At 47.0% G+C, this 16,145-nt stretch overlaps 1 protein-coding gene across 2 annotated transcripts in view; it reads right to left on the minus strand.

Moving 5' to 3' along the window:
- The window catches only part of WNT11 (Wnt family member 11), a 30,009-nt gene that overhangs the window by 10,699 nt on the left and 3,165 nt on the right, over nucleotides 1-16,145 (minus strand). For both annotated transcript variants that reach the window (XM_026859933.1, XM_026859925.1), the window contains exons 2-5: nucleotides 15,168-15,401; nucleotides 5,659-5,894; nucleotides 4,623-4,900; nucleotides 2,903-3,195 (exon numbers count right to left, since the gene is read on the minus strand). In XM_026859933.1, the coding sequence (XP_026715734.1) occupies nucleotides 2,903-3,195; nucleotides 4,623-4,900; nucleotides 5,659-5,894; nucleotides 15,168-15,250 (890 nt within the window). In that variant the 5' untranslated portion in view covers nucleotides 15,251-15,401. The remainder of the gene's footprint in view (nucleotides 1-2,902; nucleotides 3,196-4,622; nucleotides 4,901-5,658; nucleotides 5,895-15,167; nucleotides 15,402-16,145) is intronic.

Consider the following 16,145-nt stretch of genomic DNA (forward strand, 5'->3'; position numbering starts at 1 on the left):
GGGGTGTCCCCTCCCTTCTGCATCCCTTTGGAGCCAGAAGGTGGGGCTGGAAAGCTGTGAAGCGACCCAGATTGAGGTCTTTTGGAGTGTGGTAAGAGGGGTCTGCACTGTAACATCCCACAGGCTGATCCCTGCACCCATGTTCATGGCCAGAAAAAGGCCAAAGAGGGAGTAGGCAGGTGGTGGAAGAAGAGGAGAGAGAAAACTAACTGATGGACCACCACTAAAACTCCATTTTTCATTGTATTTTCTATAAAAGACTTTAAAAATTATCCTAGTAGGAAACAGCAGTATGTCCCCCCCCAAAAAATTTTGATGTGCACAAGGATAAAATGTTAAAATGCCTCCAGGACTTGACATAAAATAAAAACCTGATTGGGCTATTTCCATTCAAGCATTTTTACATCTTCGCAGAGTAAGCGTGAACCACATTTTTTCCCTGCCCCCTCTAACAGCATGACTTTTATGTTCCTTCTCCCTCATCTCTGTCATTAGGCGCTATCTCTGCAGCCCCACGGCCGGCTGGAACAGAGCCACCACCTTTAAAATACATTTAGTTGTCCTCTCCATGAGAGAAAAATTGAGAAGGGAAAAACGCATCCATGGGAGGAGAAGGATAGAGAAGCTCCCCTACGTTTCCCTGTTCCCCCTGGGAAGAAAAGACTGACCTGCAACCACGTTGTGTGCATTTTACACTTATTTCCTCTGCTAATTTAATGCATAAAAGAGGCTTCTATGGCTTGTGTTACATATGCCAGTTTTGAGACACCAGGCGTCTTCTCAAGAGCTGTCAGATGGATCGTGATGAAAATGAGCATAACTACACATGACCTTAAAACTTGGCCTGAGAGACGCCTACAGCTCAACACGGGCCTATCTTGCCCTCCTCCCCTCCCACGGCCATCACCATCTTGCACATCCAAGAATAAGGAGTATTTCTTGACAAGTTCCTTTTGAAAGTCATCCCCTCCGGCCTTAATATCTCAGTCCTCTAAATCCTCACTCAATCTCACTTCCCGTGGACCCTGCCTGGCAGGCTCACAATCATGGCTGTCACCCAGCTCAGGATAAACGGATGCCTGCAATACACATTTTCCTATCCTCAGAAGGAAAAAAAAAAAAAAAATTCAAGACCTTGACATATTTTTCATCCCTAGCTGGGATAAAAAGGCAAAATCTGCTGTAAAATGAAATTAGATGAAGAAGAAGTCACGCCTCCCTCCCCCTTAAAAGGTTTTTAGCTCATGGAAAATGTTTTACTTGGCAAAGCTGTAATGGATTGAGTTTGTTTTTGACACAACCTGTTGATTTCATGCAACTCCTATAAAACTCATTTCCAAATAATCTCCACAATTTATTTTTTTTTTTTAAATTGCAAAACAGAGCGGCACAACAAAGAGGTCTTTTTCAAGACACAAATTTGTCAAAGTCCATACAAATCCACAAAAACATCATTTCCACTCAAATGACATTTTCCCTCAGAAACTAGCTTCAATAAGGGATTTTTCCCTACAATCCTCAGAGACTCATAAACATCTTCACTTGCTAATTACTGCTCCACCACTGGGCTGGTGATGAACGTCAGCCTGGTGTTCCCACCACAAAGCTGCCAGGTAAAGTGCTGTTGTAGAGCAGTCCAGCTATTGGTTTTGGAGGATACAAAACTGTAACTGCCACAAAACATCAGAGGACAAAAAGGGCACGCTGGTTTCACTCAACTGTCGTCATCTCCCCATCAGCTCCACCAGTCAAATATATTTTAAAATATTGTCTACAGAGTTGCGTTTTCAGATTAAATGTCTGTAGCCAAAGGAGAGCTTCCCAAGTCCCCTGACCAAATATTTCATATGAATCAAAGATACCCAAAGAGTATCCTTCCTGCATTTGGATCATTTACTTCATTTCCATTACACCACAACCTTCTCTCAGTTGAACCGAAGTGGTCCAAATACCACTACGTCCAACAAGGGTTAGGATGAAGACATCCCACAAAAGGGCAGGCGCATGGTCCTTGCTACTTGACTGAGTCTCCACCACAAAGCAACACAAAGAGCAAAGAATCATGAGAACTATCTGAAAAAAAGCCAAGCCAGCAGATAGCAACTAATGAGACAGCTTGAAATCCAACCATTGCAGACACCTAAAAAAGATCTGGAAATTCTGCACAATTCTGGAAATACACTATTTTTTGGCTGCCGAAGGGTGATGCTGCCCACCTAGAGATGCTCAGACTGCCGTAAGATGGAATTGGCTTGTCTTGGAGGGAAATAAACAGTTGATGGGAAGAGACAGGGATGTCTGCTGCCTGTGAAAGGGGACAGCACTGTGCCCAGTGGAGGTTGGGTATGACAACCTTGAATCACTAATATTAATGAGATGAAGAAAACCCTCTGCAGAGATATAAGCAATACAAACACACCTGGATTTTTAAAATGCAGTGGAAGAAAAATCCTAAAAAATCACATTTATAGTTTTCAGGGTTTTTTTAAGGCTGCCTAGGAGCACTGGTGCTAATTGGGTTAACACTTGCCTACTCAGAGGAGCCTTACATTGGAGTGACAACGCATCACATCAGCAGTGACTGCAAGAAATGACTTAGAGAGACTCGACACAGTAAAAAAACAGCTGCTTGATCATTTAAAGTCCCTGCAGAGGTGAGCTGCCTGGGGGATTTCAAGAGGTATCTTGTGCCTGCCTGTATAATGCTAAAGGTGTCTTCAGCCCTGTCTTGGCCACAGCCACGCAGAGGCATGTGCAGACCACACCACACATTAGAGATGTCCTTCACCCGCAAGCATGTGCTACCTCCTCCATTATTTGCCTCTTATTCACATGTTTCCCTCCTCCCCTTCCCTCTTTGGGGCACAGAGTGTATTCCAGCACCCACTGCAGAAACCCTCACCTGTCCTGGGTCCCGTGTGACCCCACTTTTTCATTCTTCATGCAGAAATCGGGCGAGCTCTGCAGGTAAATCAGCTCCGTCTCTTTAACCGGCCTGATATCAATATCCTTTGGCACGAGGTATTTGCGTGTGCCCATGGGCCGGTGAACAACCTTGGTGGCTGATAAATACTTGTTTTTGAGGTCCAATGCAATGTCTCGCAGCTCTTGAAGGCCTTTCCAACAGGTCTTGATAGAGCATGACCCAGAAACTCCATGGCACTTACATTTCATTTCAAGAGAGGCTTTCAAGACCTGCAAAAAGGAATGCAGGAGTTAGGAAATGTCCTTCTCTTACCTCTAGACATCCCAAAGCTTGCTAAAGGCACTTTCTTAGCAGGGACTGCTATAGAAAAGGACTGCTGCTCTGATTTCTGCACAGCCACTCTAGAGTAGCTCCTGTGCAAAGGGAATGAGATCCCACAGCTCCTTGGTGATCACTATCAGCCCAGGACTATTTTCACCAAGGCACCTTTGCAGCCAGCAGAGTATTTTGAGTTTTGATCAGATATCTACATTCCTAAGGAGCTGAAAATCAAAGCAATCCATAAATAGATAATTAACATCAATTTCTGTCTCTAGCAGCTTTGGGTAAGAGACATACCAAGGCTCTGATGAATTCAGGGCATTCTCACCCTACCCTTCTGCTGGCCATGGGCCCAAAAAGAGCATTTTGCTTTGGATCTGCACTAATTTCTGTAGGACATGTCAGGATGCTGCCAGGAAGGGGTGAATATAATAGCCATGGCAACACTATGTCCTGAAGAAAAAGGCACCCATTGCAATGAAAACAAAACCTCAAGACATTACAAAAAGAAAATAAATTTTTAAAAAACCCAAACCAACACAGATAGAGTGGGAACAGTAGAGAAAAACACCCAGGGGAGGCAAGTTCAGCGTGGTTGTGCTCTGCAAAGGTGAGTTCTACCTGTAGCTACACATTAAGCTGCCGATGAGCTCAACATGCTCCAAGTTTGATTTGCTCCAGCGCTGGAGCACAAGCAGCCCTGGAAGGACCAAGCTGTGTGGTAGGACCAGCCTAGGGAACCTCTGCAGCCCCAGAGATGGGCGCAGGGGTCAGCTTTACAGTCCCCCACCCATTTCTCCAGCTGCACGGAGGGCTGCGATAGGGATTTGCACCTCGGTGCACACCAAGCACTGCACATGGTAAGCATTATCCCTCCGCTGGATGCGAGCTGTTAAAAGCACCTTCTGCCAGATATGGGAATAATCACTAGCGAAGCAGTTTGAAAAGGAAAAATCAGCCCTCCTGGCTGCAGGGATGGCTGGGAGGCAGCTGCTGCTGGATGCGTCTGGCAGATGATAATCCTCCACGCTTACACAGCACTTCGCCTGTGCAACGCCCTTGGCAGAGCACGACAGGACCCATCCCCACCACACCTCCAGGGGTAAGCAAGCCAGAGAGAGCCATCCTCGGCTTTCCACGGAAGGATGGCAGTGAGGCATCCCACCCACGATTATTTAGGGCTGATAATAGCATTCAGGACCTCCTGAGTCCCAGCATGAGTTATGTAGCCACAGTCTTCAGCAGGCCAAAGTAGTTCAGAGCAATCTGGGAGAAACCTGCTTCTTTCACTAGCTGAGAGAGACACTGAACCTCACAGAGCGACCGACCACTACAGATGATTGTACAATTACAATAACTCTCGTGGATTTGTTACCTGTCTCCCTACTTCACTGTTGTGCAGATGCATCAGTTTATTGGCTTGTGATCCTGATTTTTTCATCTTCATGGGAGCATCTGAAAATTTGGACCCCATGATAAGACCATAGTTGAGGTTGTCTGCACATCCTCCCCATCGATACCCAGGTCCAGGTGTCTCACCTGGGATGGGACCACAGGAACAGCCAGGGAGGTCCCCGGTGGTGCAGGCTCTGGCAATGGTGTGGCTGATGGCAGCAGCAGAAAGGGCATACACAAATGCTGACTCCCTTGTGCCTGGAAGAGACAAGAATGCCAGCTCAGCCTCCTGAGACAGCTAAATGTTCCCCAAAAAGAGACCCACACAACCTGTACCCCACAGAGCAACAAGCACACCAACTCATTGCAGCTGAGACCTCCCACGGCATCACCAGCTTGGAACACATCTCCTAAGTGAGCTCTTCAACATGAGCAACATCCCAACAGGGCCAAGAGGCACATGGACTTAGGCAGCTGGTCCACTGAGGCGTGATCTGCCCTTGGAGTTCACGAAGAAGCCCTTCCATGGACTCTCCTACTCCTTTTGTCCCTGTGCTGGATACTGCTTGCAGGCAGATCACAGAGAAGTTGGCATGTATGAAGCTGGGGGAGGTGGTGGGAGGTCACAGAGATGCAGCATGAGCGTACAAGGGAAATCTGAGCCATGAAAGCTGACCGTGCAGCATCACACGTGGCGTGTGCTGCTTGACAAGTCTGCCTGCCCTGACCAGCAGCTCCATGGATGTGAGTAAGTGCACCATGGCTCCTGATGAGATGAGCAGACCAGATGGGTGGCATGCTTTGTAAGCTGTGAGAGACTAGGTCTTGGACTCAAGAGCTCCTGGGCATGACCGGCACCATAATGATGAACATGGTCTGAAATAACAGGACAACTAGGCCGTGTAGTCCCTCCGCATTCCCCCTGGTAGCAAGACCCTTCCCAGCCCCAGCACGCATACACACACCAGCAGACTCTACTCACTCATGTCCCCGGCTGAGCCAGCAGTGGTGTTTACCTCTCTCTAAGTCCAGCAGGTAGTTAGGAGCCAGCTCAATGGAAGAGCAGTTCCATCGCATGTCTGAGAAAGTTTTACGGCAAGTCTTTATCACTTCTCGTGCTGCCTGGATGATGGTCTGCATTAGCTCCAGGTTGCTGCGGCACAGCTGCACCTGGGAAACCACCAAGCCTTCGAGCTGCTTGCAGTGCTGGGTTTGATTCAGGGCCAAAGCCGAAGGAGTCTTAGACAGAGCTCTGAGAAGACAAGCACATACAAAAAGGCATTAAAACCCACCAAAAAAAAGAGAGTTAATCTTCAGGTCAATGTTAATTTCTCCACTACTTTCAGTCCAGTGGATTTTTTGGCCTGTGTTCGTCTGACTTAATTTTGGCTACCTGTAAATAGGTGCTTAGTTTAAGTTGGTGAGAAAGATGGGCAACTATGAAGAGTGATTTATCTCATCTAAAGTAGGTATTTAAGGCAGGTGGGACGAAACACCCTCTAGAAGCACACATTTCTCTCTATCATCTAAGGGAGCCTGGACAAAGCTCCCGGGGCATGTGCCAAGTTGACTGAACATGTAAATCCTGATGGGAAGGTATTTTGCTGAAGAACAAAGGGGGTGGACTGTCCAGCAGAGTGAAAAATGACCCATCAGTTCGATGATAACAGAACGCTGGATCTTCCAAGACTGTGGTATTCAGAAGAAAAAAAAAAAAAAAAAAAAAAAAGTGAAGTTGGAGTTATCAATGTTTTGCATTCAGCATCTGTCTCGCACACTCTCCAAGGATTATGCTAAATGTCATGTAATTAATTATGGAGAAAATCCCCTGCAAGGCCTAGGAAAAAGCCACCAAGTTTTTGAAACAGATGCTTTCCCTTGGAGTTACACCAAGGGCCTCCACCAATTCCATCACTGTTGCATATAGATAAGTCTGTTTCCAAAAATGTAGTGCAGGAGCACGATGAGAGTCCGTGCAGAGAGAATACCATGGTCAAAACTGAGAAAGGATCTGCAGGCACCAGCAGGTAGGTTACCATGGAAGAAACCAACAACATCCCCAAGACCCTACTGGTTCTTCTAGTGTGCAATTGCCAACATTTCCAGGTAAAAAAAAAAGAAAACAGCAAATGCTGCTGTGCACTGCACAAGGCTGTGCTCTTCTTCCACAAGCACCCACAGCGATCAGCAGACGCCTGGTGTGTAACTCTCTTTGTATCTTTATGACCTGCTTAGGGTAGTCGTAAATGTTATTCATTCCCATAAAACAACTTTCTAGCTGGCTGCATCAGTAACTGGCATCTGATCCTGGCAACACAACTGCCTTAACACATATTTCCTTCTCTCCTTGTTAAATGTGTTGCCTTTCAGTTTCATCCTAAGCCATTTTGGTTAGTTTGGCTTATTAGCAGACACATTTCTGGGTGCATTTCACTTTATTACTGTAACATCCACGTCCTTCAGAAGTTAAACGAGATGGAAACGGAGCTAAAATTGAGCCCTAACCAAGATCGAGGGCATTAGCTCTGATCTCCAGTTTTCAGGAAAACACATCGATGTTCCACCAGCTTCCTCAAGGTTGGCTTGAACCAGCTGCTGTGTATGTTGGAGCTCTCTCTGGGCTGAGCGTAACTGCTAACCCCAACTGCTTTTCCAGCAGGGAAAAGATACAATCCTTGCTAGGGCTGAGTATGTCTGCACTGACAAATTCCCAGGCGGCTGGAGTTTGGCATTTCTGGCACTAGATAATCTGTGGCAAACTTGGAAGGGAAACCACCACTCTGCTAGCTGTGTAAATATATACATCATACATATATTTAAAGAAGTCCATTAAATACACAGCGAGCAGAAGTTTTGGCCAGTGAATTTCAAGGGATAGGAAAAAGTGGAGTGTTTAATTGTCAGAAATTCTGCCCTGTAGTTCATCTCAGTCCCTTGCACACTGTTACTCATCCAACTTTCTGTGTCTGGAGAGGGGCAACTCCAAAAGGCAACTTATCCTGCCTTAGAAGTGAACCAGTGCTGGACCAGAGCTGGTGGAGACAAAACCTGATGGTGATATACTGGGTGCTCAGGTATCTCAGATATCTCATGTCTTTGAAGGTAGAGGCATGAGGCTTTGGACCACATGAATGTCACCTGACTGCAAACCTCTACAGTGTGTACCTCATGGTAGTCCTTCAGGGCCCTTCTGGAAAGAAAAAAGTCATGTCTATGGAGTAATTATCCCGATGTGCTGTTGAGATGTACAGTAGGGTGACATCATGCCCTAGAAGTGCTCATTTTCTGCACTGTCCATAGAGGGAACCCAGGCACCGAGCTCAGATGCAGACACCTGGACTGTGTAAGCACAGAGCCGGGTGAGATGTGTCTAACCTCGGCATCAGAAACCTGTGAAAACTTCTCCCAGAAAGCCTATCAGCAACTCTCAGGAATGGGCTGAAATGCAAATCAGGCAAGAGGCCAAAGCAGCTCGTCACTAATAGAGTAAAAAGGATAAATAGTCCAGTATGGTATGTCCCAGCTGCAAAATAAGCAGACAGAGTGAGGCAGATGAAAGGAGAGAGCTTCCCAGCCTGAGCTTCAGGTGGAGAAGGAATGCTCCAGGTCTCTATGAGATGCTGTACTATGGGCCACCAGCTCAATTTCCTAATAAGGGACGTCAAGTAACACTTTAGAGGCCTTGGGATGTTTCACCTGAGCCTCCTGAAGGATGCATGAATCTCCTGGGTTCTGCACCACGTTTTCTAATCTTGCATAGAGGTCTTCAACATCTTTAAAGTACCTGGAAGCCTACGTTGAGGCACCTGCATCTCACTATTACAGGCAAGTCAGGAACAGAAGAAATAACCACTTAAAAGTTGGGATGAGAGCTGGATTCAGAATGAAACTCATCTCTATTGTGAAGAAAAAAAAAAAAAAAAGGGAATGTGATACAACGAGATCATATTATTACAGATGGCCTCAAATGATCACCATTAGAGAGGCAGATTTATAACGCAACAAGAAAGAAATTCACTTCATGAAAGAGGAGAAAAATATCTGCCAGACAGTCAAGAGAGGAAGGACCATGGCCCCATTGGGGACAACTCAGTAAATGGCAGCAATGGCTGTTTCTTTCGAATGAGCTGAGCTCCAGGGAGCCCGCCAAGAATAAAAATGCAAGACGCGGGAAGGTGTTTTCTGAACATCTCCCAGGCCTGAACTTCATGCCTTTGCTTGTGAGAACCTATAATTGGAAACATCTCCAAGCGTCGGGAGGAAAAAGTAAAGGGTAATGGGGATGGAAAAGAAAACTCACAGTTACTGGAGTCGCTTGCCATGACCAAAAAGCGCATTTATAAATCACAGATCAGGAATGTGAGAGGCTTATTAGGTCATCTAGTCCATGCCCTGACAGCCCAGGTTTGCTCTGTCCGACATTCAGAAATGTCTTCTCCACCCCTTGTCACTTTAAACCCTCCTTGTGGAAAGGCACCAAACCTCCCTGATCCCCAAATTCTGGCAGCACCAGGGAGGGATGCCCGCCACCTGCAGAGGACATTGTTGGGGAGAAAAGTCTTTCTGTGGGGCAGTGGAAAGGAAATCACCTTCCCCCAGAAGAGTCTCGTCCATGGTGGTATTTGGTGGTGGGTCTCTATCCCATCTCCACCCAGTCTCTGTTGACCACCAGCACTGGGAAGGAAACTGGAGCCAAAGGGGCACAGCCAGTCTGAGTAAGGCAGTCCTCAAGGGCATAGTTAGCAAAACAGCCTTTAGTCCTCAATCTGGGAAAAAAAAAATCCCTGTTAAACGTATTTCCTTGGACTCACACCCTTCATCTGAGAAGCAGCATGTGGGGATTTTACCTGCTGCCACCCTAAAAATGTTGCTTTTCACTCTTCCCTCCTGCTAACGTCGCGCTCTCCTCCCTTGACTCTCCTAGCCCCATCCTTCATTTTCCAGAAAGTTGAGGACAACTGAGGGGTGGTTGTTTCTTTTTTTTTTTTTTTTTTTGACCCATCCCTTTAAATAAACAGGCCCCAAACCAAACATGCACTGCTTTATATATAGCATAGCAAGGCTTTCAGTTGAAGTTATGGATACTGACAGAAAACCATAAACGTAATTACAGAGGAAATATGATGCATAGATGGATCATGGCTTTCGTTTACTCTTTTAATTATCTCAGGCAGTTAATAAATTCATTTGAAAACATGAATGCTCTACAGTGTTAGGTCCTTTGAGAGGGATGGGCCCGTTCCTGCAGATCTGGGCTTCGTGAGACTATTCATAGGAGCAGCAGCTCGGGAGAAGCACCTTCAGATCTGAGCAGATATCAGTGAAAAAAACCACACATTATTTGGTTTGGAAGGACCAGTGTGAGTAGGTCACTGCTCCCAGTCAAGTCAAAGGGAGAAAAACTCCTTGAATTGAGCAGTGAAGCATTGGTGCCCTTTAAAACACCCTTAAACTGTGGAAGGATCTCCTCTCTTTCTGATGTGGGCTCTCTCTGGAGGGCATGTCCCCATCCTCCCATGTGTGATGCGACCCAAGGAGGTCTCACAGAGGGACCGTTGATGAAACCATGACCTTCTGCTCCAAACTGATCATTGTGCTTGCTCTCTGTGAAGGCACTGTCTTTTTTGACGCCTATTCTTAAACCCCTTAATCTTGCAGGGATTTAGGTGAAACAAAAATATTTAGACAAAATTACACAGCTGTGGGGAGTGAAGTGTGTGGTAAACTTTAATAGAGACACAGATTGGGGCTTTTTTTGGTATTTGATCTCACTGAAGGCTTTTAATCTGCAGGAACCTAATTTTCTCAGGTTTTCAACTGGAAAAGGCTTGCAGGACTGTTACAATAACCTTGTCCAAGCTTCTGGTAGTCAGAGACAGCCCCTACCCCTGCCCGCCTTCCCCACATCAGTCCTGGTCTGGGGACCACAAGTGCTGGGAAAGCCACCATGTCCCCTGGTAAATGCTTCCCCTGGTTCTGTGAAACCTTTTCAAACAGAGAAACAGGATTTATATAGTAAAAAAGAAAAAAAAAAAAAAAAAAAAAAAAAAAAGAAAACCAAACCCCGAAATAAAGAGGAGGAAGAGGGAGAGGAGCGGGGGGAAAAAAAAACCCTAACCCTGAAGTAAAAGCTTAAAATAAGAGCTGCTTTCAGATATGGTGCCAAATCCAGCGCTGGCAGTAGTGGGCACAAGGCCATTGACTTCCAGCCCAAGCTCGACTGAAGTCGATGCCAGCGGCGAGTTGGCTCACCGAGTGCCGAGGAAGGCCATGGACCTTTGTCAAGTTTTCCCGAGCTGCCTACGGAGTGAAGAGCAAACTTCAAAGCCGTTGTCCCCCCCTCTTCCTTGCCCCCAGCCCACTCCCCTCCCACCGTCCCCATCCTGCAGTCCTTTCACGGCAGCTCATCTAGCAGCCCCCTTGCCAGGCAGACGGTCTCCTCACAGGCTCCCATGCCCCATGTCCCAGCTCCACCCCCCCGGTCGAAGGAGAGAAGCAGGCGCTGCTGCTGCTGCCGGGAAGCACAAAATCTTTCCATTTTCTCCCCTGCTTTCTGCTGGCAGCAGAAAGGCTGCGGTGCTGCTCGAGGTTGGTGAGCTGGGGGACACTCCGGGTTCACCCAAACGCATGGCTAAGCCACCTTTTGCTCTTGAAGGGCTGTGATTTAGCCATGGGAATGGTGCAGCAAAGCTGACCTTGTAGCTGGGAATGGTGCTTGGCTAGGGATGGCTCCACAGGGCATGGGGCATGTCCAGGCCACCACAACAGGTACAGGCAGGGGCTTCCCACAGTGACCAAGTTCCACCCAAAAATGACAGGATCCCTAATGCCACCACTGGCTGTCATAGGCTGATCCTGCAATCCATGCAAAAAAAAACCCCTTCAACACTTCCTGCATTTGGCATTTTTACAACCGCTCTTGCATTGAAGGTGATCCTCAATACAGAGGAACAGTCCAACCTGGGTCTTGGCACCTGGGCAGAGGAGATGCCAACCCCTGGGGAGGCAGAAGTGCCTCGAAAGCCACTCTGTGCCCGGACATCCTAACATCTGCAGACCTCTGTGGTGTGCACATCTGGCTGCAGCTCCCTCTAGTGCTCATCTGTTTTTCAGCTCTACCCAAACAAGTTGCTCCAGCAACCTGCTTGGCCAAACCTGAACACTCCTCGGAAAGCCAAAGGGGGTGCAAAAGGAGATGGGTAAAGCAATAGAGTTTCTACAAGCCATGGCTGCCTTGCCTCCCCAGCCACTCTGATGCAAAACAAGCACTGAGGATCACAAAGCGATGCAACAACCCCCTGCTCTAAGGATGGGAAAGCGTTTGCAAAAAGCAGCGTGCAAAAAAAAAGACCCTGGGGTTCACATGCATTGAACGGAAACGTTGCCTCTCCGCCACAGCCCTGATCCTGCAAAGATCTGTCTGTACCCTGACTTTACACCCAAGAAGCTCCCTGGAGCTCGGATGGAAGAGGCCAAAATATGAAGTTTTTCCAGCAGCAAGAGCAGGTTGACAAGATGCTGACCGTCCATGCACTGCACTGGATGCTCGGCGGTGCACACCTCTGTGGCTGGGAAGGGCACGGTGCCGATTTACAACAGCTGGGGATCTGGACCACAGAACTCATAAAAACAAGCCAAATAAAATAAAACAAATAGCTCCCTTTTACCTTCTTCCCGCTCTTACTAATTTACAGGGGATATTTGTGTTACGGGGAGGTCCTAAATGGCTGAAAAGTGTGTTTTTCTTCTCCCCCTCCCCCTGCAATTACATCATGCGCTGAATCAAAATTGAATTTCCTATCACCTTTCATATCAGTCACTCCCTCTTCCCCAGGCTGGCAAAACCCACCTCCTTATCTTCCCCCCTCCCCTCCCAAATCCTCTTTGAAGCTTGCCTCTGGCACCGTGCCTACAACAACGGCGCAGCGGGCAGACCGCTGAGACAAGCCCACGACTGAAAACATCTCGTAGCACTTTCCTCCCTTTTCATCCCTTCCTTTTTTTTTTTTTTTTTTTTTTTTTTCCCTCTCTCTCTTCATGAGGACAAGAGGGAAGGGGAAGGGTTTGGTTGTACAGCACCCAGCACATGAGTCCAGGGCTGGGATTGCAGCTCTGAGGTATTACTCAGTATTTGGTAGCATCGATCTCTGTTCACCAAGAGTTTACTCATGTGATTTCCAAGGATAATGGTCCCCTAGCCCCAGGGATGGTTCCCTAGCCCCAGAGATGGTCCTCTAGCCCCAGGGATGGTTCCCTAGCTCCAAGGTTGGCAGCACTGTTGCAGCAAGGAAAAGAGAGTGATGGGGAAGGCGGGAATATTGGCCCTTGTTTCCATAGAAAAACAAGGGTGGGGAAGGTAGGAAAAACAGCAAATGAAAATAAAACAAAAAAACCCATAATTTTGTGATATCGCAGCTGGCAGCATCCCAGTTGTGAAGTACCCTGGGACAGGGAGGGCAGGTCTCCTCCAGGTTTTAAACAGGTGTGAGGGGAGCCCTGGCGGCACATCTGGATGCAGTTCATGCTTCAAATGCCACTTTAATCCCAGCTTTCATCTTCTCCACTTGCTTTTCGATAGGGGGGATGTGTCTGCTGGGAAAGGGAGGAGTGGCAACTGCATCGTCTTTCCTCCAACTGCTTCTCCCCCCACCCCATCCCCAAAAGAAACCCTCCCAGCTTAACCACTTACCGGCCAAAAAGTTTATTTTGCCAACAAAACTATTAGGGACCTAGCCTGGCCTTCCAGCCTTTTTTTCATGTCTGTGGCTTGTCACCGCACTATCAGGTTCCATCTGAAACTCATCTTGCCCCTGCCCTTTGGAGAAACCCAGGCCCTAAGCTTGGGATTTGGGACCTTGCTTAAGTGGGGGCCTAATGCCAAGCATATAAGTGAGCCCCTCCCCTCAGTTATGGGTCTGCATGTAAGTGCCCTGCTGAATCAGGGTGCCACAAAACAGTTTTATTTCTGTGCTGCATGGAAAGAAAAGTTGCAAAGGAGTGCAGGCCCTGCCAGCCCATGGAAATGTTGCTGAATGCCCTGCAGAGGGGAGATGCCAGCCCCATGCAAGATGCCGGGTATATGCAGAGCTGAGAGGCTAAACACTTGAGGAAACTAGCAGAAATAAATAGCTGGGCTATGTAATTTAGCTGTGGTGACTGCTACAAGGTGTAAAGCCACACTGGTGAAGAGCTAATCGGGTCCTGACTCTCCTCTGCTTCCATGGTGGTCCTTAGAGTATGGAGAGAGCAAATGAACGATGCCCAAAGTGGGTGACTGCTCCTCCCACCTGATCATGTTCATTTAAACACTCTATGGAGGGGTTCACCCTGCTTCTCTTTATGCAAAAAGTGGATGTGTGGTCTCAGCCAGCTCCCTACAGCCCATGACATCTCCAGAGGACATCTCTTGACATTTGTGTTGGACATCTCTTTGGAGGTGGTGAACCTCCTCCATCTGGAAAGTCCTCTTTCCCATGACTGCATGCAGGGCAGTGAAAACACTGGCTCCAACAAGACATCTGACTGAAGATGTCCAAATTTAAGAGAGCCTTTATAAAAGGCGGCAGGGGAGAACCTCAAGTGACAATGATTGGGACAGTGGGATGGAAATTAGACATAGCACAGAAGGAGGAACAAAACCCGAACCTCTTGTCTCAATTCCCCCATCTAACTCCAAGATCCTCACCTGGACTCACTATATCCTACACAGACTCTTCCTGGCACTGCATCTTATTGTGCCTTTTCTTTTATGGAAGATGGACATTTGAGGCTAGCTCACATTCCCTTATTTATTTTGTGCACAGCTTCAAACCCAACTAGAAAAGACAGATCACTCATCAAGGACATGAAACCAGATGGCTGTTAGAGGGGCTTGTTTGTTTATTTTGCAGTAAGCAACTAATTGATTGCTTGCTTAAGCAAAGAAATGAGATAGTGATGTTTTCACTTTGTTTGCAGTGACATTACCTCCGAGGAAACTCAATCCAGACTTGACCACACTCCCTGGTATTTCCTCACCCTCCTCCTCCCCCCCCCCACTTCTTTTTTAACACCCTTCATGAAATCCAAAGGTTAAAAGGTCCACCAAAAAAACATGTTATCTGTCAAGCATCCCCTGTGGTTGGAGATTGGCGGCATTATCTTAGCTGCTGTCCCTACTGCTCTCATCTACTACCCAGCACAACCAGCGGTCCCGGTGGGAGAGTTTCCCAGCGTGGCAGGAGCTAACGCTAGAAACTTCATTAAGTGGCTCATGTGAGCATTCAAGTGTGTGCCTTTCCCTTATCAATGAGAAGAAGAAAAAGCGAGCCTAAATCATGCATATTTTGGAAAGAAGATGGAGACATATTGTTAGCACAAGCCCCTAGTACACACACTTGAAATCAATGAATGCCTGGAGAAATGCAATGCTTGCTGCTCTTTAAACGGCTTTACAGCGTGCCTCAAATAGCAGTCGCAAAAACGGGTAAGAGACCAGCAATACCACAAAGACTTTAAAAATGCAGAGAGATAGCCAGGTACTTACATCCATTTTATCCCATAGCAAAGCCCCGTCTGCAGAATCAAAGACAGAAAACCAGCTAAGAAAAATCGCGGACTTGGCTTCATTTTCTCCACCGTTCCCCACTTGCCGAAGGAAATCAGCTTCTCCAAAGTAAAAAAAAAAAAAAAAAAAAGGAAAAAAAAAAAGTTTTCCTAATTTTCTGCACAGTGTATTTCCCTTCAGTTTGGGTGTTGCTCCTCCTTGGAGATGAACAACCTGAAAGGAGAGAAAGAGCACGAGCTATGGTTAACTCTGAAGTTCAGCGAGTCGTCACGAGAGAGATCTATTATCCAAATTGCAAAGGAGTGGTTTATGAATCACGAAGAAGTTTGAATTATCCCTTCTTTCTCAGTCCCCTCCCTCGTCAAGCCTTGATACAACCTTTCGAGTCAACAGACAGACAAACCGTATGGCTTGAATTACACCCTGAGTTATGGTCTGATTGTGTGTTTCCATTTAACCCTGCACATGGCAAGACTTCATTCGCCGCTTCACTTCCCCCCCCCAAAAAAAAAAAAAGGTTTGTGTAACTGCTCGGGAAGAAGGAAAAAAAGGAAAAAAAAAAAAAGATAAATCTTTAGACGAGCCCAAATCTTCACCTATTCATCTCTCTCTTCCTTCTCTCCAGATTTCTTTTTTTTTTTTCCTCTTTTTCTGCAGAGAAGACAAATTATAAAAACTGCATTTCCCGACTTCACACAGGTGCCCGTGCCCTGCAGATGTTTCGGTCTGATCTGTTACAACAAATGTGCTTTGCTCTTTCCCTTCTGCTTTCCTTCTCACCTCATTAACTCTGCCTCTCACTTCTTCCAAGTCCTCGGGCACCTGGAGCTCACAGAAAGGGCTGCAACTTTGTAAACATAAAATCCCATTTCTGTCTCTGGGGAGCAGCCAGGAGGAGACAAAAGCTCTCAAGGATCTCCCCCCCACCCCACCCCGCCTCCTTTTTTTTTTTTTTTT

Source organism: Athene cunicularia (genome assembly GCF_003259725.1).
Source record: "Athene cunicularia isolate RWA chromosome 1 unlocalized genomic scaffold, athCun1 chr1_part1, whole genome shotgun sequence".
In the NCBI taxonomy this organism is placed as follows: Eukaryota; Metazoa; Chordata; class Aves; order Strigiformes; family Strigidae; genus Athene; species Athene cunicularia.